The 21,151-nt window shown below is 38.5% G+C and overlaps 2 protein-coding genes across 10 annotated transcripts in view; both read left to right on the top strand.

Annotated features, from left to right (window-relative positions):
• The window catches only part of ERBIN (erbb2 interacting protein), a 119,370-nt gene extending 114,668 nt beyond the window's left edge, over positions 1 to 4,702 (top strand). For all 7 annotated transcript variants that reach the window (XM_048290873.1, XM_048290870.1, XM_048290871.1 and 4 more), the window contains one exon: positions 1,503 to 4,702. In XM_048290873.1, coding sequence (XP_048146830.1) covers positions 1,503 to 1,610 — 108 coding nt within the window. In that variant the 3' untranslated portion in view covers positions 1,611 to 4,702. The remainder of the gene's footprint in view (positions 1 to 1,502) is intronic.
• Positions 4,703 to 12,900: 8,198 nt separating this feature from the next.
• The window catches only part of SREK1 (splicing regulatory glutamic acid and lysine rich protein 1), a 36,512-nt gene continuing 28,261 nt past the window's right edge, over positions 12,901 to 21,151 (top strand). For 2 of the 3 annotated variants that reach the window (XM_048290877.1, XM_048290878.1), the window contains exons 1-2: positions 12,906 to 13,006; positions 18,516 to 18,649. Coding sequence is in view for 1 of the 3 variants with exons in the window: in XM_048290875.1 (XP_048146832.1) it covers positions 13,185 to 13,345; positions 18,516 to 18,649 (295 nt within the window). In the remaining 2 variants the exon portion in view is untranslated. Of the gene's footprint in view, positions 13,346 to 18,515; positions 18,650 to 21,151 lie in introns of all 3 variants that reach the window. The other variant, XM_048290875.1, reaches the window with a different exon arrangement.

Here is a 21,151-nt window from a genome sequence, read left to right as displayed (position 1 = left end):
AGAGGTCCTAGTTCTCTTACTGATACGGGGATGGTGTTAACCCAGCACTGAGGGTTACTAACACATAACAGGAGCAGGAAGCATGTTAAACCTTTGAAAAAACTGTTAGCACATTTTTTATGTATTTGTAAAGTGGAACATATCTGAAAGGTAACTTCAGTTTTAATGGCTTATTCCTGTCTTTATAAAAGCCATCAAATTCCTTAATGAAGTTTTTTTATGTTGGCACTGCTTGGGTTTTGCTTGTTGTTTAATAAGGAATTTGGTTTGAAAAAGAGCTAAAGGACAAGTTGCATTGGCATGCTTAGACCATCAAAAGCCACTTCATTTCTCATAACTAAGAGTATTTTTTTCTTATAAAACAGCACATTCCTTTTATCTGTGATAATTCCAGTGATGATGTAATGACAGTCCCACTCTGTCTTGTTGCCACTCAGATTTCTATGGATTTTTTTAATGAATATCGTCACTTCCAAAATGCCTTTTCTATGCTTGACTTTGCAGTGTTCTCTGTAAAACATTCAATAGGCATGCATACTATAATGCATGTCTAATACGTATATCTAATAAAAATATTCTACATGACTGCTGACTAGATAATTGCAGGTAAGACTTAAGACTAGGGCTAGGACATTCTGTGCAAATTATGATTTGAAAGGGTTGTTGCCACTTTTGCTCTCTGAACTGTCTACATAAATGTTTCTCTGCATCTCTAGAAAGATTTGAATCCTTGGTTTTATAACAAGTAACAACAGCGAGTGTTCAGTGACGGCATAAGAACTGCAGCTTTCAGCTAAGGCACAGAGAGCACATCCAGTTCTCTGTCACCACATAAGTAGCTCAGGGGAAAAGGTGAGATCCACAGTGGGAAGAAATAACAGTTTAAATGAACAAATTTGTCCTTCTGCAACATTTTGCTGACCAGATTGAGCATGATCTTGCAGTAATACACTCTGAGAAGTTGAGCTACAGGCATGTTTTCCCTGTCTTTTGTAGGCCACTTGGTCCTGCCTGTGTTTGCCAAGACAAACTTGTCCAAGAATAACATTATTGTTTAGAGTCACAGGCAAATTCAAGTTGGGGATTATCTCAGGATCTAGCACAAAAAAATGGTTCCCAGTGCCATTAATTTTTTTGTCATAGGCCTCAACAGTTTAATTTATCACAGAAGCAAGCCATTTCTAATATTGTGATACTTAAAATAGAATGTGTAATTGGTAGTACATGTGGTGTGGCTGTATTACGGCTGATGAATTAGATGTCTGATGTTAATAGTTTAAAGTTCGATTTTCTTTTGGTTATTTGCTATATTCTTCCAAGGGTGATGCGGTAGTTTAGTTTTTTGTAGCATGCAGGTACAAATTCAAGTAATCTGCAGTGATTTATTCTCTGCATTCATATAGAAACTTTAAGGCTTAAATAAACTTACATGAAATATGAAACATCTTTTATTAACACGGAATACAAGATTGTCGTTTTCAATTTTAAATATTTCTTCTTAGGCTAATGGATACAGCTTCATCAATATTGATCATGGACAAGCAGTGTCTTTGCTAAAGACTTTTCAGAATGCAGTGGAACTCATCATTGTGCGAGAAGTTTCTTCATAAGTACTGTGGATTGTGGGGATAAACCAACAGAATTCATTGAAGGACTATGGGGAAACAGAATATTTTGCATATTTTTATACATTAAAAGAATTCAAAAAGAATTATGATCAAAATTTGTACAGGAAATACTGAACTTGTGGTTAAAGGGGGAAAAACCACTGTAGAGAACATACAGGAAATAATTTTGGAAATGCATATGGTGAATAAACTTGTTTTTAAGCATTATAGCAATCTAAGGATCACTCCTCCAAGAACAAACCTGTGTTGTTTTTTTGTACAGATGGTAGGTTTATTTTTGGATAATTCATACACATTACTAAACTTTGTGCAAGGCTTTGTGAAGCCTCAGTTGTAGCCAATGGACAGATGGCAGGGCTGTCTGTCCTGTAGCTGTTTATTGCCTTTATTTTTATTCACCAGATATTAATGTGTTACGCTGAACCACTTCTGTAGATACGAACGGGGATATGAAGTGTTGGCTTTGCTATGTGCACATTGTATAGATGAATGGGTAGATGGAAGGTGGTGCTGGTTGGACAGAATAAAGGTCAGGTGAAACAATTATCTGCTATCTAAATCTGGAATCAGGAGAGAAGAAAAAGTGTTTAGTTCTGGAGTGTACGTCTACCAATAGAAAATGCAATAAAAGCTTACGGTGTTGTTTTTTTAGGAAGACTGTAACTACAAATTTGTGATATTATACAGGATTTGTTCTTAATGTAGTCATTGAATATTAATTTGCCACATGTGATTCATGTTTAGTTGTTTTCTTGCATACATTTATTTTTTTCAACTGTACTGTGGAATTGTGCCCAGAGATTTTTCTCTGCTATGGAAATCCCCAATTTTGTGGAAATGGTGATAATTTTATCTTTATAAAAAAGACTCCATTTTAAGCTGACAGATTTTGAAAATGAAACTGAAATGGCCAGTTTTTAAGATTGTTGCCTGTAATATATATTTAAACAGACACAAATGATGCAGGAAAGGTTACGAAAGACATCTTGATTTTGTTTGGCCTTTGCATTGCCTTGTTAATCAAAAAGGAAACCATACGTATGGAGCTAGGTAACCAAAGCAAGTTTGTGAAACTTTGAGCAGTGATGGAAAATTGCTGTGCTGAGATGGAGAGCAAAGGGAGCGTATACTTACAACCCACCAGTTTGTAATGAGGTTTCTTAAAGGGCTGTTCCTACAGGTAACATTAAATGTGAACTAGACACTTCAGAGTCATTAAAGGGTTTCTAATTACATTAATGTAATAGTGATTTACCACAGGCTGCCTTTGTTCCTTATTACTGTATAAAAGGTTCAATTATGCTTCTATTAATTTTGTTTACCAGAAACATTAACTTTATCTTTCTCCTTTGTAATTGAATAGAGACTGCATAGTCTGCAGTGATAATTCATACACGGTTGTTATGGACCAGGGAAAAGTGCCATAGAAGACCGATAACTGTTTTTAATCAGGGCTAATAATTAGCCGATCATTGGAGCAATATTCAATTATTGCAGTTCATTTTTAATTACGTACACATTGGTAGTTTGAGACAGGTATAAGTGCTTTTTTCAACCCAAAAAGTAAATGCTTTTAATAAAACTAGCAAAAACACCAGCTTCCTTTAGTTTTGGGACAATGAGCTGGAAGAGAAAGGAATTATACATAGCTAGCAGTAATAAACAGGCAGTACTTTTTTAATAAGTGAACTCCAATATTATTGCACTTCTTTCAAAGATGTTAACTATTGCTTATTGTACTGTGTATAGTTCTAATAATTTTAATTGAAACCCTTTAACAACTCTTTGTATATTTTAATTCTTTTTAGTTGATTTTCAGTAATATTTACATAGAAAATGATTTTTTTGATAAATTAGCAGAAATGTGCTGTATTTTGATAAAATTCACTTATTTTCTGTGTGCTGTTAATCTCAAAGAATGAGAAACATAGCTATATAATGGCAGGCTTCAGTGTTTAGTTGTTGTTTAGTTTCTATTTTTTTATTGAAAATGCAAAATGTTCACATCACATGTTCATTACTTTTAATCATGTTATTTTTATCACACACTGCCTTTTAATGGGGATACATACAGACAAGTCCTAAATGACCTTGGTCTTCTACAAAACCTGTATCTTTGAGAAGGGAAAAGTCCAAAAAGCAGAACTGATTCTTTACTGATCTTGGACTGACTTTGTATACATTTTGCAGTACATTTAAATATATCACTGAGAAATTATACTGTATTGTATTTTGCTTTAATGGTAACAGAAGTTTTAAATGTTGTTGTGTCACTTAATTTTCAGATTTATGTATCACAGAAAAATTCTACCAAAAACTGTTCGGCTGGTAGAACTATATAAGTAGAGATTTATAGCAAGAAGTTTAGTACTTCTTGTGGAAATACTTGGCCAAAGCTTGTCTTCCGTCAGTTAGCAAATTAATCGTCTAATAAAACATGGATAATGCTGATTTTACTCACTAAATGTTTGAGTTTTCAGTGAATTGAAATGTGTTTGTTTTGTCAGTGTCAGTGTGTGAAGGTAAACATGTCAGATTAAATGATTTTGTGGGGAGTGGGAGAAGGATGTCTCCTGAACTAGTCCAGCCAGGATTCAACAGGAGGAGAGACAATATCGGCACTTTTCATTTTGAATGCATTGTAAACTACATTTTGAATAGAATAAAATCCATCAGCAGCCTAAGTTACTCAGCATGGCAATGAATTGATGCAAACTGTGTTAATTCTTTCTATTCTTAATAGTTCATTAAAGAATCAGTTCAACTGATGTAATGAAAAGATGAAGTCTCCCACGTATTTATTATGTAAATATTTTTTTTTAATTTCTTTTTTGGACAAGTTAAAAAAAGTGTACATACTTGAAAGCATTCTATCAACACAAACATAGCAATAAGCAACACACAGAATCAAACATGCATTATTATTTTGGTCTTGTTTAGAAATACTCCCTTGTCAACAGCTATGTAATGTTTCTATTGATCAGCATTTATTCAACATTCCAAATTTTTGTATATAATAAGACTGTTTCTGAGGTAACACATGGAGAATAGATAATAAACTAATGCTCTTTAAAGCTGTGTGAAATTGAATTATTTAAGTACTAGGAAATTCTCCATAACAGTATTTCATTCATCTACAGTTTTTGTAGACCTCAGTAGTCCATCAATATCCATTAGTAAAGTCATATTTGTGTTCCTGGCTCTGTGCATCTCAGTGTCCACGGGTCTGTTCTAGGTGATTTCATTGCAAGACTGGGTTCTTCACAACAAAGAAGTATTTTTGTGAATAACCCCATGTGGTGGGTTGTCCTTGGCTGGATGCCAGGTGCTCACCAAGCTGCTCTATCACTACTCCTTCCCCAGGTGCACAGGAGAGAAAATAAGATGGAAAACAATTTGTAGGTTGAGATAAGGCAGTGTACTAAAGCGAAAGTTTCTGCACACACAAGCAAAGAGAAAATAAATAATTTTATTTTCTACTTCTTATCAGCAAGTGATGTCCAGCCACTTCTGGGAAGCAGGGCATCAGCACGGGTAGCAGTTTCTTTGGAAGGCAAACATCGTAAGAAACAAATGCCTCACCTTCAATCCTCTTCTTAGCTTTTCTATCTGGGCTGACATCATATGGTATGTAACACCCCTTTGGTCTGTTTGGATCAGCTGGCCTATTTGTGTCCCCTCCCAAGATCTTGCTCACCCCCAGCCTACTGCTGGGGGGGCAGAATGTTGGGGAGACGGCGCTGGTGCTGTGCCAGTGCTGTCCAGCAGTAGCCACACAGTGGTGTGTTATCAACACCCCTGTAGCCACCAGTGCAAAGCACAGCACTGTGAGGGCTCCTGTGGGGAAATGAGCTCCACCTCAGCCAGACCCACTGCATCCCAGTCTTGCAATGAAGTCAGATAGGGCAGTGAGTGGCTTCTGTCACAAAGAGAGGACTTTAGTTTCAAGTTAAGTAGATAGAGAGGGATGCCTAGGTCAATGAGTAGGATTAAAATTAAGAGTATGCTGAAAGCATTCTGAAGAGGTGTACAAGGGTAAAAAGAAATAGGTGGTAAGGAAATTAAAGAGATAGGCACACAATTTCACAGGAGAGCTAAATTCAGCTTTACATCCAGTTTTCTTGGAAATCACACAACAATGCAGTAACACAAATAGTTTAGTCTTTTTTTCCTTGTATATGTGGATTTGATATACCACTATTGCTATGTTCTTCTACACAGAAGACTGATTCCCACTGTAAGAGGTTACAGCCCTGATGACCCTGGAGTATTGGGCCCCTTGTTATTTAGGTTTTCTGTATCTGCTCCCTACTTGGACATTATTTCATAACTCAACAGTTTGCTTTTTCATCAAGCATCTGAGAATACTGGCTGTAACTTCTGTTTTTCTGCCTGAAGGCACTTACTCAGAGAGAAAGTGTACTTTTTGGTATGGTATCCTTGCTGCCATGGATTAAATTCAATTTTGGAATGTGTACAGAAGATTCCATTGCAGCATCTAGGAGACTGCCTTGAAACAGGAGCTCTGTTACACTGTTAAAACTGCACTACAAGTAGGAGCCTTACATGCAGTGCTGGAAGCCACCAGTTTCCAGCTGTTGCCTTCTACTGGTATTCCCCATGTGGTTCTGCTAGTGACAGACTGCCCAGGTCTGCATTGTGGGGCCCAAGGCTCTTGAAGCAGTAGGGTCTGAGGAGGTCCTATCTCTTCCCAAGCTGCAAAGATTGCTGACTTCCAAAATTCTTCTCCTTAGCAGCACAGCTCTCCAACAGCAGCACAGATCCTGCACGAAAGGTCATGGGGGGGCCTACATACTCCCTCTGATCCAACAAGCCTCCTCCTAGCACCAGCTAAAGGGTGGGAGCATCACCCATTCCAAGCAGGGGCAGCTGCAACAAAGGCTCCAGGCACCCTGCGTCAAGAGCTGCTGACCACACTCGCTACAAGCCAGAGCTTCCCCAGGCCCACAGCCCTGTGGCCCCCCTTGGCTTGTACCTGACACCTCCTTGCAGTTCAGACCCTCTTCTCTGTGGCATTCCCTGATTTCCAGCTCTTTGCCTTCTTATGTTTGCTTTTCCTGAATACTGTCTATGAGAATGTGACTTGTATTTCAATTCTGCTATTTGAAGTATTTGAACTATTGCTTTGTGTTGGGGATAAGCATTAAGTATGGTAAAAGTAGCACCTGCTTGGCCTAAAGGAAAACATGAAATGAGCACTAAATTCAGTATTTTAAACTACATCAGAAATACTATGCGCAGAATTTTGTGCCTATCAAAGGTAATTTGCAAGTATGGATAAACATTACTGAGCTGTGAAAGATTCAGTTAACATATAGATTATAAAGCCAGGACACTTTCAGCCCCTCATATTTATATCAATACTGATTAAGAGCTTTAGAGGTGCACTAAGAACACGCAAGAGAGCATGTGACTAGGCTGGTAAGTTTCCTGAGATGGCCAAGAAGAGTTCCTCATGAAAAGTCACATTGCTGAAGTAACAAAGCTTTTCTGCATGGCCCAAATATTAGAGCACCTGGAATTCAACTTCTTATCACAGTAGTCTGCAACATCTGTTTTAGCAGTTGCATAACACAAAGGCAGTATAGCTCTGCACTGCATCCATTTCATGAGGCATGGCTGGATGCTGCAAATGGCTGAAATGTTTATGCTTCAGTATTGTTCAAAGTAATGAAAAAAACTGTGGCAGAATATTCACTCTTGTTTGCCAGATGTGAAAATACTGATTGGGACAAACCTTTCATTGACTGTTTTCTAATAGACAAACTGGTAGCAGATGAACCAGGTGCTCTACAGAGAAATTCTCATTCATCTGCTGATGTTGATAATTTATGAAGGAAACTTTGGAGAAAGAATGAACAACAAAAAACTAACAAAAAGGGTTAAGAGGTTTCTACTGAATTATAAGTATGCACTTAAAATACAGGATTTGAAAATATTGTGCCACAGCTCTTAACATCAATGTTTTGGCATATTTGATTGATTTTCATCTGCAAGAATTTCCACTTACAATAGAATAATCAACAACTTGTTTTGAATATGGAGAAGGTGGTTTTGCTGGGAATGTTTCCACCAAAAACTACTTCAGCTGAAAGCTGTGGCTTCACTACAGAGAAACTGAGGTTTACTAGTAAATAGTTGGCTGACATAATACTAAGTTGTGGAAAAAATGAAAGAATAATGTAAAATTGTCTCATTTGCTAACTGTCATGAGCAATGACTGATGAGGCTGGAGTTGATGCATGCAAGGGTTAGAAACCATGCTGGAAGCCTCAAAACAGATAAAACACTTGAACAATTTTTTTTTCTGCTGCATTTTAATTTTATGAAAATACACTGCGTGATTTTCTGATCCTGCAGTAAGCGATGTGTGGTGTTTTTTAATTGCAAATGTAGATAATCTATTACAGTTTTAATCATTATGTGCTTATATTTTAAGACATCTAAAGACATCAAAAATTTTTTTTAGCGTTACTATTTACCAAACTCACTTCATGTTGTAATAATGCCTATTTTATGCCACTTTCAAATAAAAGTTGGAAGTAAAACATTAATGTTTATCTGCACCAAGTTATACTGCAGTTTTCAAACTTCATCATTATAAAGGTTTTATTATATTCTTCTGCCTTGAACAAAAGATCTTGCCCTGCTCCTACAAAATCTGGCTGGAAAGGAGAAGAAATGCACGCCAGTGAATTCCAGAATTTTCTATTCAACACCTTTGAATTACCTTGTTCAGACAGGTTTTGTTGAGATTTAAAAACAGCTTCCCCTTATGTAAAATTACACGCTGTGATTCCCAGCAGGGTAACCTCAGAGCAAAGAAAAAAGGTACTTTTTTCGCTCCAGTGGGCACTTACCCAAACAGTTCCAATTGCATGTCCTGCCACAAAAACAGCAAGTAGCAGATCTCCTAGCAGACACTGAATTTAATTAAAAAAAAAAAAATTAAAAGCCGAGTTTTTACATTTCCTTTCCCAACACATACATTGTCACACATATGGGTATTAAAAGTTTATCATAAAACTGTTAGTTTATCTACTGATATGTAGACTTTTATATAGCTTTAAAAAAAGGGTTTTCTAAAATCCCCTTTTGAAGAAAAATGCTTCTGTAATCCAAGAAGTGTTGTCTGCAGAACAGATACTGGATTTCATAAGTGACTGAAGAAATGCTGCCCTGAAATGTAACTGGATGAAGAATCTGTTCTCACATGAAGATTCTCAAATCTTAAACCACTTTTGTGCATTTTCCCGGTCTCTCAATGGTGGAGATACTCCTCCTTTGTTAATATGTACTTGGAGATTCAGAGTTAACAACACTATCTCTGTCAGCTAACTCCCTCATCTTATTTTGAAGTAAGTTTAAAAATAATTGTAAGGCAAGAAAAAGTACTCAATCTTTGATACAAGCAATTTTATGGGGAGAAGAATGTCACTGTAAAACATTAGAGTTGCTAATATGACTCTTCTAATGGATAGTGCTATGCTAAATCCTAAATTTTTTCATGTGTTTGCTATAAAACAGATAAAAAGCAGATGCAGAAATCTCACAGCTGTTTCAGTTTACCAATGCTAACTTTTACAGCTGACTGCCATCCAGAGGCAGGAGGTTTAAACTGGTTTCAGCTGCTTACATTGACCATGTAGCATTCATCTATTAATCTCATTATAGGCAGGATTTTAAGATTTCCAGATAAACTTTCATCTGGGGAAAACAATTACTACTCTAGAAATTTTATCTGGGAAAAATATTTTTATAATTTTTCTGGGTAGGTATATAAAATTGGTCTAATAATTTCTTTTCAAATAATTTTATATAATTTTGGGGATTACAGATACGGTGGATTGGGGATTACTACACAGATCTAAGAGTTTATTTTCTGTAAGATGTTTTTCTGTTCTACATGAGTCTTCTTTAAAAAACTCCATAAATTATACTAAGGCATACACAAAAACAAGAGCTAATAAACCTGAAAGGTGTAACAATGGGAAGGGGATGAAAGCCAGTTCTTGTACTTGGGAAGCACTGTGTATCTGCTGGAGTTTAAAATAAAGTCTGTTGTCTGTGAAATGTTATGAAGTTAACATTTTCTGGTTAGTCTGTATTTGAAAGTTAGTTCAAGTTAATCTGACGTATGAACATATGTCTGTGAAACTGGAGCCCGTGTCTGAGCAAAAACATAAAATAGGAGTATTATCAGCAGTCAGTTTGTACTGGCAGTCTACTATGAGTAGTAGGAGACTGGCATTTGAAGACTATGCCTCTTGATTAATTCACAAGAGAAAGAACATTCATGTTGTAGAAGAGAAATTGGTTTCCTGTGCTCTGCATCACTAATCTACACAAAACATTGACATTTTGGTTATACAATAAGGAAACTGGTGTAAAGTTACTATGTGTGAAAACAACTTAGGCAGCACAGGCTATACAAATATATTGGCTTTTAGTGGCATTTGAGTACTGCTTTCGAAAGGGCAGTCAGAGAAAAATACTTTAAGGGATTTGTTATGGGACAAAGTAACAAAAGTCTTGAGAAAGTCAAGATAAACAGTATTAGCTGCTCTCCCCTCATTCATGAACCAGTCATTTCATGGCAGCAGAAGGCTACCAGGTCAGGCACAGTCTTCTCTTTATAAATCCATACTCACAACTCCCAGTCGTCTTCTTGTCCTTAGCATGTTTTAAAATGGCTGTCAGAGGAATTTGCTCCATCACTTTCCCAGGGATTGAGGTGAGGCTGATTTGCCTCTAATTTTACCAATGCTCCTTCTTCCCATCTGGAATCTAGGGCTGACACCTCCCTCCCCAAACATTATGACTTTGAAAGATCATTAGAGGTGGTCTCACAGGACACTGGCTAGATTCCTGAACATTCAAAGGAACATCCCAACATCCCATCCTGTAATCTTGTGTGTGAACAATTCCTTTCACCTTGTTCTCCTCAGCCATGGGTACATCTTTGCTCGAGCTTTCTCGTTAGTCTCAAGGGCTTTAGATTTCCAGAGGCAAGTTTTACCAGTGCCACAGGAGTGGTTGAACCAGAAATTAAATTTTACTTCTCATCAATTGCTTAAAACTTAGAACTATTTGATTTTTATCAAATAATTTTTAGCTCTGTGGCTAACATTCTTTTTGAAGTCTTTAAGGTTCCATTTAAAGAACGCTAATGAAAGCTTTCTAATGCTTCTTTTACCTCACATGATTTCAGTTCCCTCCCCTTGCAGGCTCAGCAAGTCCACCTCTATCAGACCACCTACTGTCTACTTAAAAGGTGACTTCTTGTAATGAAAAAGACTTTTCTCCGGATTCTCTAAAACAGCATTTACTGTAACTTCCTTCGGAATTGCCAATATTCTTCTACTGGTACTTGCAATTAACATTTCCCAGTAAATGCTTTTTAATCCTCATGGGAAGATCACAAAATAGACAATTGGTTAATAGTCACTCTTACTCAACAACTTCACTGCTTTACATGCAGGTAACCTGGAATTTCAGTTTACCTCTAAAAAGCCTGCAGAATGCCTTTGCTAGTTAACCTGACAAGCAAGGTGAAAGAATTTATTTACTGAAGCTTTACTTACATGCACAAATACAGTCACTAACAAGTAAAAACAGGTGAGCAAAATTGAAACTTGTACACATATTAATTTACTTAGATCACAGACAAAGTTTTCTCTAGACCTACAGCAGTGTGTAAGATGCAGGTCTGTTAGCCATTGATTAGAGAGAGGATGTTAGGGCACTGCTTGTATGATTCCCTTTCTGCATGTCTACCCTTTTTATTTAACTTTTTCTTTCAAAGTAGCTTGGGGGGGGTGGGGGGGGTGGTTTATTATATGAAAGGCAGTGCTCTTTAGCCCTTTAAATTTTGAATGGTTTGACTAAAATAGTAATTGTCTGCTTCCAGCCTTTTAGTGGCAGCATGTGTGACCCAAAGCTTTCAGCATTAGATTTTTGGGGGTCTGGGATTGGTTTAATTTTTTTGCCCTATTCTTCCTGAAATAGAAATTCATTTATTTTCCAAGCTAATTTTGTACTCTGGCAAGGACTGACAATTACAAAATCTAAACTGTTTTTGCTTGCTTTATTTTTGGAGAGCAAACCAGTAGTTCAGAATTTCACATGTTACAAGCTTTACCTGAAGAAGGGTATCCCAGTCAGTTCTGACATCACAAGGCTTTTCTTTGTGAATTTCAGAGTTCATTTTTAATTTGGACCCTCCACTGAGAGATGCAAGGAGAAAGGATAAGAATATTCAAAGCAGCAATAGCTTCTACATCTCTGCTAACCATCTTTGGATAAGATGTACTAGTGAAAACATAAGAAAACTTTAGGTAAGGTTCCTATTATAGAATAATAATATCAGTTTCATTTTCCACAATATACAACAAAATATCTGGAAGCTTCTCTCAAGATTATTAGAAGCTACCAGAATGGCTGAAAGGATTTAAGTCTTGTACTTTTGGAATATGGATTTCATTTAGAAAGAGAGAATGAGTGCACTGATAACAATTTTGAAATAAGTCCTATCTGAAACATATTCATGAACGTTATTAAATAAAATACATCTCTGACAATTGCTTGGAATTACACTTCTGTAATGTACTGAGCATTAATAAAGGAAGCACTACCCAGACTTATCTATGGAGATTCTGTAACAATTGACCTACTTGCTCAGGGAACTGTCACAAATTTGCACTGTTTTTCATCCCAGATAGCTTCTAAAATACTTAAATCTCTTCTCAGCTCATGCTCGGGGAATGGAAAGTCTTATGAACAGCCTGAAGCCTTAAACCTTTCAGTGCCAAGATGCACACCTGTTATCACTAGAGAAGACTGCAGTTTGATCCTTAATAGTGATCACCCACACACGAAGCGCTCAGCCTCATTTTCTCCAGCCAATATAATTTCTAAGGAGAACTTGAACTACAACTGCAGGCAACATCAATTTCACTGGGATAGATTTGCAGTCAATTTGTAACAGAACCATTTACAACCCGTTCTATTACAAGCCCTTCCTGTTTAGACATAGGCTGTGTTCAAAGCCTGTGTTATTCCCTAGGGTGATTAAACTTTTACTGAACTTGGCCACCAAACGCGCATTTAAACGGGAAATCTCGTTTTCCTCCGCGGCCTCGCCCCTGAAGGGCCCGAGCCGCCCACAGGCTCGCCGGGGCCGCCGCGCGCGCGCAACAGCGAGCGGCAGGGACAGCCCCCCTCGGCTCGCGCCTCTTCCTGGGCGGGGCCTGGGTCCCGCGCCGGTCCCGCCCTATGCCAGGCGGCCCGGCCGGCTCCATATGAGGCGGCTCCTGGGGAAGCGGCTCCTGGGGAAGCGAGCGATCTCCACGCCGCGGGTGAGCCCGAGGCCCCGCCGGCAGGGGCCGCCCGCCCGTCCGAGACCTCTTCTGGGAGCAGTCGAGTGCGCTGCTAGAGCGCCCGCCCGCGGGGCCCCTCCGGCCGGTGGCGCGCGCCCTTCTCGGTGGGCGGGCCTGCACCCCCGGGTGCGCGCGGTAAGGCCGGGCAGGCGCAGCCATGATGAACAGCAGCGGGATCGGAGTCCCGTTGGGCTTCCCCCTGGGCCCCACGTCCGTCATCCAGGTCACGAACCTCTCCTCGGCCGTGACCAGCGAGCAGATGCGGACGCTCTTCGGCTTCCTGGGTGATATCGAGGAGTTGCGTCTCTATCCCCCGGAGTAAGTGGGGCCCGTGCCACCCTCCGCAGCGCCGGAGACTAGGGATGAAGAAGAGGCGCGGAGGGGCCGGGGGTGGCGGGAAGGGCAGAGGCAGGAGGCCAGACACGCCATTTTGAGTGCGGGCACTCGGCGGGCGTCACGTGGTCCCTCCCCTTTGTATGGTCGGAGCGGCGGGGAAGGCGCTGCGCCCGCACTTAAGATGGCGGCGCCGGCCCTGTTCCCCCTTTCCTGAAAACCCGCTTTCTCTGGCCTACCTCTCTCCTCTCCTAGTCTCGGTGCGGGCGAGCTAGACCGGGGAGTCCCATGCCCGCCTTCGCCTGACTGCCTTTATTCTATTTCATTTTTCCCCCTTCTGTTCGAAAGGCATAGTGCTTTGAAAAGGCGCCGTTCGAACAGAAGCCGAAGTAGCTGAGGTTATGCAGATGGGAGGAACCTGCCCTGCCTTGTGCTCTGAGTTGCCCCCAGTAAGACTTAAGCAGTAAATGAATCACGGACGTCACAACTGTCCCTAAATTATAACGGTTCGCGTGGTGTCAGCGGCGTGCGAGGGGTGCGCTCGGCTGGGAGATGCTGGGGCTCTCAAAATAACAATGTTGCCTCTCAGGAGAACACGCTGGTCAGCAGAAAAGGGGGTGTCAATGAAACACGTTCTCTCAAGCCAGCAGTTGTACTGGGAAGTGAATAACGAATGTGCCCTTTCAAACCTTGTATTTTCTTAGAAAAATTAAATCGGACTATTGGAAAGGAGAGGGCGTTATTAGCATCGCAATACATGAACTTTAATACAAAGATGTTCAGGCCAACAAAACTTCGATTTGCAAAAGAGAATAGCAAAAAGTTGGTATTAACCAGTTTTTATGTAGCTGCATTACATCAGAATATGTTTGAATACTAGCCATTCAGAAAAAAAAGTATTTCATATGTAAAGATACACTTAAAACAGCCTTACTGATAGCTATGTGGTGGATTTTTATACAGTTTTCTAGGGCTTTGTCCTGGACTTGTTCCGTAGTTGATTCTTTGTGCTTTGGGTTTTCTCTTGACTGAATACATTTTTTTGTTACAGCTGTTGTTTTTATCTTTCACTAGGCTATATAACAGGTTTTAAGGGAAATGGGGACTTTATTGACATTCATACACAGATAATGTTTGTGCCACTGTGTACAAATTTGCCAGAGTGTATATACACATAAAATACTAAAATCCAGTACCATAATAGGGATTCACTTGGGAAGTCAAGGTCATAATGCTGATGAATTCAGTTTTCAGACATAGGGTGCAGGATTGTGATTGCTTGTTGTAACTCTTGGTTTTATTTACAGTTATTTATGCACAAATGTTAGAAGTATGGATTTCCTTGCCTCATACTTCTGGACACTTGAACTGACTTCTAAATTGTTACCTTGGGAGAAAATAAAGTATTTACTCTAATGCCCTTCCTTAGAAACAAAAAAAGAAGTGCCTCCTGTTGACTTTCTGAAAATGTATTTAAATAACATTGTGATGAATTCAGAAAACAGTATTTCATTGGCAAGTGGATGGGAAGCAAAGGTGTCCCAAAGAAAACATATATCACTATCAGTTTGAAGTACAGGTAAAATCTGAAGCTGGTTTCCATGATGTGACAGGTCTTTTGCCTTGGGTATGTACTTCAGTATGCTAGCCACCGACACAACAGCTTGGTGGTGTTTTCCAGTTTAGCAAGACACCAGTGACACCTGAAGTTGTATTCTGGGTCCCAGACATGCTTTTGTGATACACTTATCGCCCGGTTGAAGTCTGCCTTTCAGAGTAGTCTTCAAAATTACATGTGTAGCGATGAGCCTTCAAATGTGGCCTTAAGAGGATTTTTGAGCAGTTAAATGCTGAAAAACTTACTGAGCAACAATTGGGTTTTTGCAGAATGAGTTGTTTGAAAGCAGGAAGTCACAAACTGTCTCTATTAGGTTTGGAAAGACCTGCTGTGTAACAGTGCTTGCTTCTGAATAGTCTGGAGTGGTCTTGGAAGCTAGAACACTGTTTGAGAATAAACTTTTGGTTTAAACAAAAGTTGGGTGATGGGCTGATTGGTCACAACCCTCCCGTAGTCAAGGGCAAGACTGGATTGGCCTCTGTGTTCTGCCACCAGGAAACTCCGCTCTGGTTGCAACCCAGTAGGCGTTGAGAGGCGGAGACGTGTGCCATACCAGACCTTGGTGGTGAGGTTTGGAGGCTAATGGTGTTCTGGTTCATGAACCAGAGTATTTGGGCAAAGCCAAGTTTAGCATTGAGGGGTGCCATGCAAGTCACTCTCACTTGTATACCTTACCCATTCTGACACAGGTGGATGGGCCACCTTCACTTAACTGAGAAAAGGGACATCTCATCTGAGATAAAGACTCGTCATCTGTATGGTCTAGTAAATAGACATTGTTATATCCTGCAGTGACAGCAGTGTAGGTGAGGCCTTTGAGGCAAAACATACACAACCTTATTTAAACTGATCTGCACAATTATTCTGTAACATTCTATTTTAAAAAGTTAATAGTTTCTGCCATGTTCTCCACACCTCACACACCCCACCCCTCTGCCCTGCCTAAGAAAATTTGTTCAGTTAGAGAAATGTTTTGTAGCCTTTCTTTGATTTTTTTTTTTTAACCATAGATTTCTGAATACATCCTTCTTAGGAAATATTTCTGTTGATTTTTATTCTGTTAGGAGATGCATGTTACTGCCTTCCTACAAAGGGAAGCAAAAATGTCAGAAATGTCCAAATACTATTTAAATATTTATTTCTTCTTAATTTTTTTCCCCTAAAGAGACTAACTGGATTTTTAGTAACTTTGAATCAGAGATGTAGGAGTTGCTTTTGGACATCAATGCTGTGTAACCTAGGAAAAAGATCATGTGTCTCCCTCAATTCAGCCTCAGTAAAGGTTAGCAAAATAAAAGCAACAAAAGGAATTAGAATAGGACTTTACTGTTTTAGAAAAGTCTTCTTAGGAAGCCTGATGGGAGGATTTTGGAGGCCCACTTCATAAAAGGAGAGGACTCGATCACTGTTAAACCTTCTATAATTTTAGATCACTTAGATCTTAATAGTTTCCCTTGATGGAGGTGCAACTTTTATGTGTTTTTAGTAGAGATGCTCTCCTTATAGAGAACTTCTCCTTCCTAACCTTTGGAAAACACTTGGTACCAAGGCATGTTTGTAGAGCCTCATTTGCACCAGTGTTCAGACATTTGATATTTTTTAACATACTTTCCACATAGCTTTTGTGTTCCAAATTAGGAAATACAGAAGAGTAAATCTTACAAAAACACACTTGTCAGTGCAGGCTCTATAGATGTTAAAGTTTTAAGTATTATTGTGGGGTCTGAAACTGCCTGGAGCATAATTATATTCTTGAGTTGGCAATGAAAACAAAAAAGGAAAAAAGCCCAGGAGACATTAGAAGTCTTCAACAGTGTGGACCACAGAACCTTCATTGGTGGCTTCAGCTATTTGGGTTATAACACTAATGGGTATATTTAAAAAAGAAACAAGCAAACTCCAAACCATGGCAATAAAAAATCCCAAGACACCCTCTCCTCCCTCCCCTTCGAATCCTCTCTCCCGACAAACCAAACCAAATAAAAAACTGCTTGTGGCCATAGAAGTCTTTGTGGTAAATGTACTGAAAAGTCAAGTACTGAAAAAGTCACAGCTGGCTGTCACCTCTGATGCTGGAAACTAGTCTCAGCCAAGACCTTACAGCTGACTCAGAAGCTATTCCATGCAGTTATTTCCTTCCTGAATGTGGAAACTTGAAACTGTGAAAACATTAGCCACTGCAAATAAATAAAGTGGGCAGAAGAAATGTAGTCATCTTGTAATATTTTTCCAAATTTTATGAAGTTGACTTTCATGTTTATGTGTCTCCCACTCCTGTTTAGTTTTTCCTCAGCAGTGTTGTCTGGTCTTCCAGAGTTTTCCATCATAGGTCTTTCTGAATGCCATTCTGAATTTGGCTGTCTCTAGATAAACATTGGTTCTACTATTCTGGTAGCCAAAAACATACTAGTCTGCCTGCCTCAGGCTTACATTCTTGGTTTATTTTTGTAATTAATATGATGGGATAATGTGTCTTAAACTTTTGATTTGTATTTAAATACTGAAGTATAATACAATTCCACAGAATAACTGGGGAAGTACCTGCTTGGAATTCGAAGGGACTGCAGGATGAGTTGTGTTAAACTTGAACTGCTGCTGGTGCTTCCAGAAATTTGACAAGTGTTTCCATTTTGGTTGAGACCGGATCAGGGTGAAACAGTCCGTGTGGCATTTTTTCCATGGTTTCAAATGAAAATTGCTGATATTGCAGCAATACCTATTAATAACTATTGTATTCTCTGTTTGAAGATTTTACCTGTACTTCCTTTGTGTGAAGAAATAAGCTGCTCGTATAAAGATTACAAACTTTGACTAGGGAATCAATTTTTAAAGCAAACTTACGTAGTTTTGATCAAGATTGCAATGTTTACATGTTCTCTGTTGGCATACTGCGTAATGGAAAAGTGAGTTGGAAATTTCTTCCCTTTTGTAGCCAAATGGTGAGTTGCTGCTACTTGCTCCAGTGTTACTCAATGCTACACTCTGCCAAACTTAGGCAAATGATAAAAAACGTTTTTGTTACATTACTCAGCTAAGACCCAGTATTTGAAAGCTCTCTCAAGAACTGCTTTTATCTTAGTAAGAATTAATAAAACTGCTTTTGTGAAAGCCAGAGAAAGAATATTGATTATTACAGGCTACAGTCTGAAGGACCCAGGGTTTGTTGTTTGACTTTCCTAAACAAAGATTGTTTTCAGAAAAAAAAAAAAAAAAAAATTTCCTTGGCAATTGTAATTGTCAGGTAAATATGCTCCTTAAAATAGTGATTTGAAATGTACTATTGAATGTTGTGTAGCCAGGTAATACAAGAAAATTCATCTTGTTAGTGATTTTGGCTTATGTAAATTTTCATTAAAAAGCGGGCGGTGCTACTCCATGCTTTTTTCACTGATATAGCAAGTTGGCAAGTTAGTAGATTTCCATACTGTAGGCTTCCTTTTCTAGGAAGTCTAAAACCTTTTCTTCCATAAGGAATAATAGTTAAAAATGCATGCATGCAATTATGACTGATTGTTATTTTTTCCTTTTATCTTGCAGCAACGCACCTCTTGCTTTTTCCTCCAAAGTATGTTATATTAAGTTTCGTGAAGCATCGAGTGTTGGTGTGGCCCAGCATCTAACTAACACGGTTTTTATTGACAGAGCTTTGATAGTTGTGCCCTGCGCAGAAGGTTGGTATTTTAGACATTCTTCTATAATGTTGGTCTTTGTTGTGTCTGTTAATTGTTTTAAGCTTTCTGTGTAAGAAGGTGATGCTCTGTTGTTACTTTATTTTATTGCATTTGGAAAAAAAAAGACCTTGAAGCAAAATTGAAAATTGAATGAAGAAAAACCCAGTTATACATTTTAATTGAACTTCAGCATTAGCAAAAAGGTAGTTGGTTCAAGTTATAAGTCAGGTTTCTGTAGTTATTACATATTTTGAAGGAAAAGAAAGGAAAATAATTCCTTTCACTATGGTTTGTGTTGGCAAGCGTATTCTTACACAGAGTTCTCACTGAAGTCAATGGAGCTCTGAAAAGATCAGGCAATTTCCTGACAGAATAACACTGCAGTTTGAATTTTAATGTATCACCTTTGCTGTAGTGAAGTTTTTGTTGATTTGTGCTTTTTTTAAAGATACTGATTATTTCTGCATTTTTTTAGAGTGAATCCAGATTTTGTCTTATAGATGCGATATATTCATTTGGCCATTTTAGAGTCATCTAATGTAAGATGCTTAGCATTCAAAATACTGTTTGAATATAAATGCTTACCTGCTAGTTTAATTTTTAATAAACAATTTTTCCTTCTTGTTACTGTTTAAAATGTTACTTTGTGTGCCATAAAACACTTCCCTTATGTATAGTGGTACTCTTTCTTTGTTTTGGCTATCTGTTTAAACATGCAGTGATCTGTCTAGAATGGTTTTATCATAACATGTTCTTGAAACTCTTAATGAAATAAAATACCTGATGAATACTGAATTGACAGATGTTCCTTTAATTAGCTCTGAGGCCATGCTTTTACAGATGTGCTCAGTACAAGACAGTTTGTGTTGTTAGTATAGCATCGTAGATTTGAATGCAGTTACATGAAGCAGGGTCCTGTGATAAGCATATCGATGGAGTTAGGCAGAGCCCCATTGACTTCATTGGGATCATTGTGGAATTTAGCATGTGACTGGTTCTGGACCTTTTGCCTCTTTAGAGTGGAATCATTCCAGCTGATGAAGTGAACCTGACTTAACTTTCAACTTGGTTGCTGTTTTGCCATGACCAACAATACATAGAGTGATTGAACCGTAAAATGCAGCAGATCAAGAAATACTCTTAGTAAAATCTCTAACTGCAAGAGTCAGGTTTTGGTTCAAAAAAATACATCGGCTTCCTGCAGTTTGTTAACAATGGTCCCAGAGTACCATTTTTTGGCGTGCTTGCTGCATCGTGATCTAGATAGTGTGAGAGGAGTGCTGCTGTAGTATTCACCTGGGATGTTCTTAACGAACTGACAAATCTCCAAAATTTCACACACTATTGAAATACTTTTACTAAAAGCCATATTGACCTACTGTGTACTGCCTATTGTAGCCTTCTTAGGCAGGGCATACAGCACATACATTTGTCTTTGTAAAGCCTAGGTTTTTAGTTGCTTTTGTGTCTTGTTATAGGGGCTCTTTGGTTTCATATTTTTAACTTGTTCTTCAACCACAAAGAGAATATTGCTGTATACGCTTGAAACTGTGTAGAGGCTGAGGAGACCAGAGTCTCCAATTGAAGAATTGCCCCTAACTAAATTGACGAAAGATTATTCAGAATCTTAGTTTTATATTTCATCCATAAGATCTTAACACTGGTTCAGTACTGCCAAAGAGGGAAGATGTCTGCCTAATGAGTGCGCAACACTTCTGGTGTTTTTCTTGTGATGAGATCATTGCCTGACATGATATGGCAACAGGCAGGTAAAGCTACATTTTCCTGTGTCTTTTGTGGTAGACTATGAATGAAAGAAGAAATTAAAATTCTGATAAATGAAATCAAAATAAATCAAATCTTGTTCCAATTCCATTCATAACTGGCTGATCAGGCATTTCTGAGAAAACATTGTCACTGTGCAGAATTATTCTGGACTCCACAGAAGTGTATGCATAATTGAGTGAACAAGTGATTGGGTTTTGAGATCACTTTTTTTAGTGTCAGAATGCTGTTCCCTGTAACTTTATATCAGAATCAGTCATTTATAGAAGGATGTGCATTTTTACAAATTTAACTTCCTGATGAATTTATTGTGTGGAGTAAGTATGGCTTTGGAGACCATGGCACAACAGTTTTTCACTATGTGAAATCATATGATACATTGTTAATGGAGTCAGTGGAGTGGATCATGGGTTTTAAAAGTAGCGATGGCTTTATCCTACCAGGAGGTAAAGTTATACCACTGGCCAGCATTGCCAGTAATGCGTGAAGCTGAACATAGAGGAGAGGTAAAATGGAAATCCAAAAACCCGGTTTTAAAAAACAGAATAAAATCTGAAATTTGGAGTGTATTTAAACAGTGGTAAATCAAGGAGGAAATCACTACAGAATGAAATCAATGTAAATTATGTGACATTTAATGAACAATTTAACAAAAATGTAATTGTAAATTAAGATTATTAAGCTGTGAAAAGATGACTTTTTGTGTGTGTGTAATGG

This window comes from Corvus hawaiiensis, chromosome Z (genome assembly GCF_020740725.1).
Source record: "Corvus hawaiiensis isolate bCorHaw1 chromosome Z, bCorHaw1.pri.cur, whole genome shotgun sequence".
In the NCBI taxonomy this organism is placed as follows: Eukaryota; Metazoa; Chordata; class Aves; order Passeriformes; family Corvidae; genus Corvus; species Corvus hawaiiensis.
Note: the sequence above shows the minus strand (reverse complement) of the source record. Positions and strands in the feature narration are given on the sequence as shown.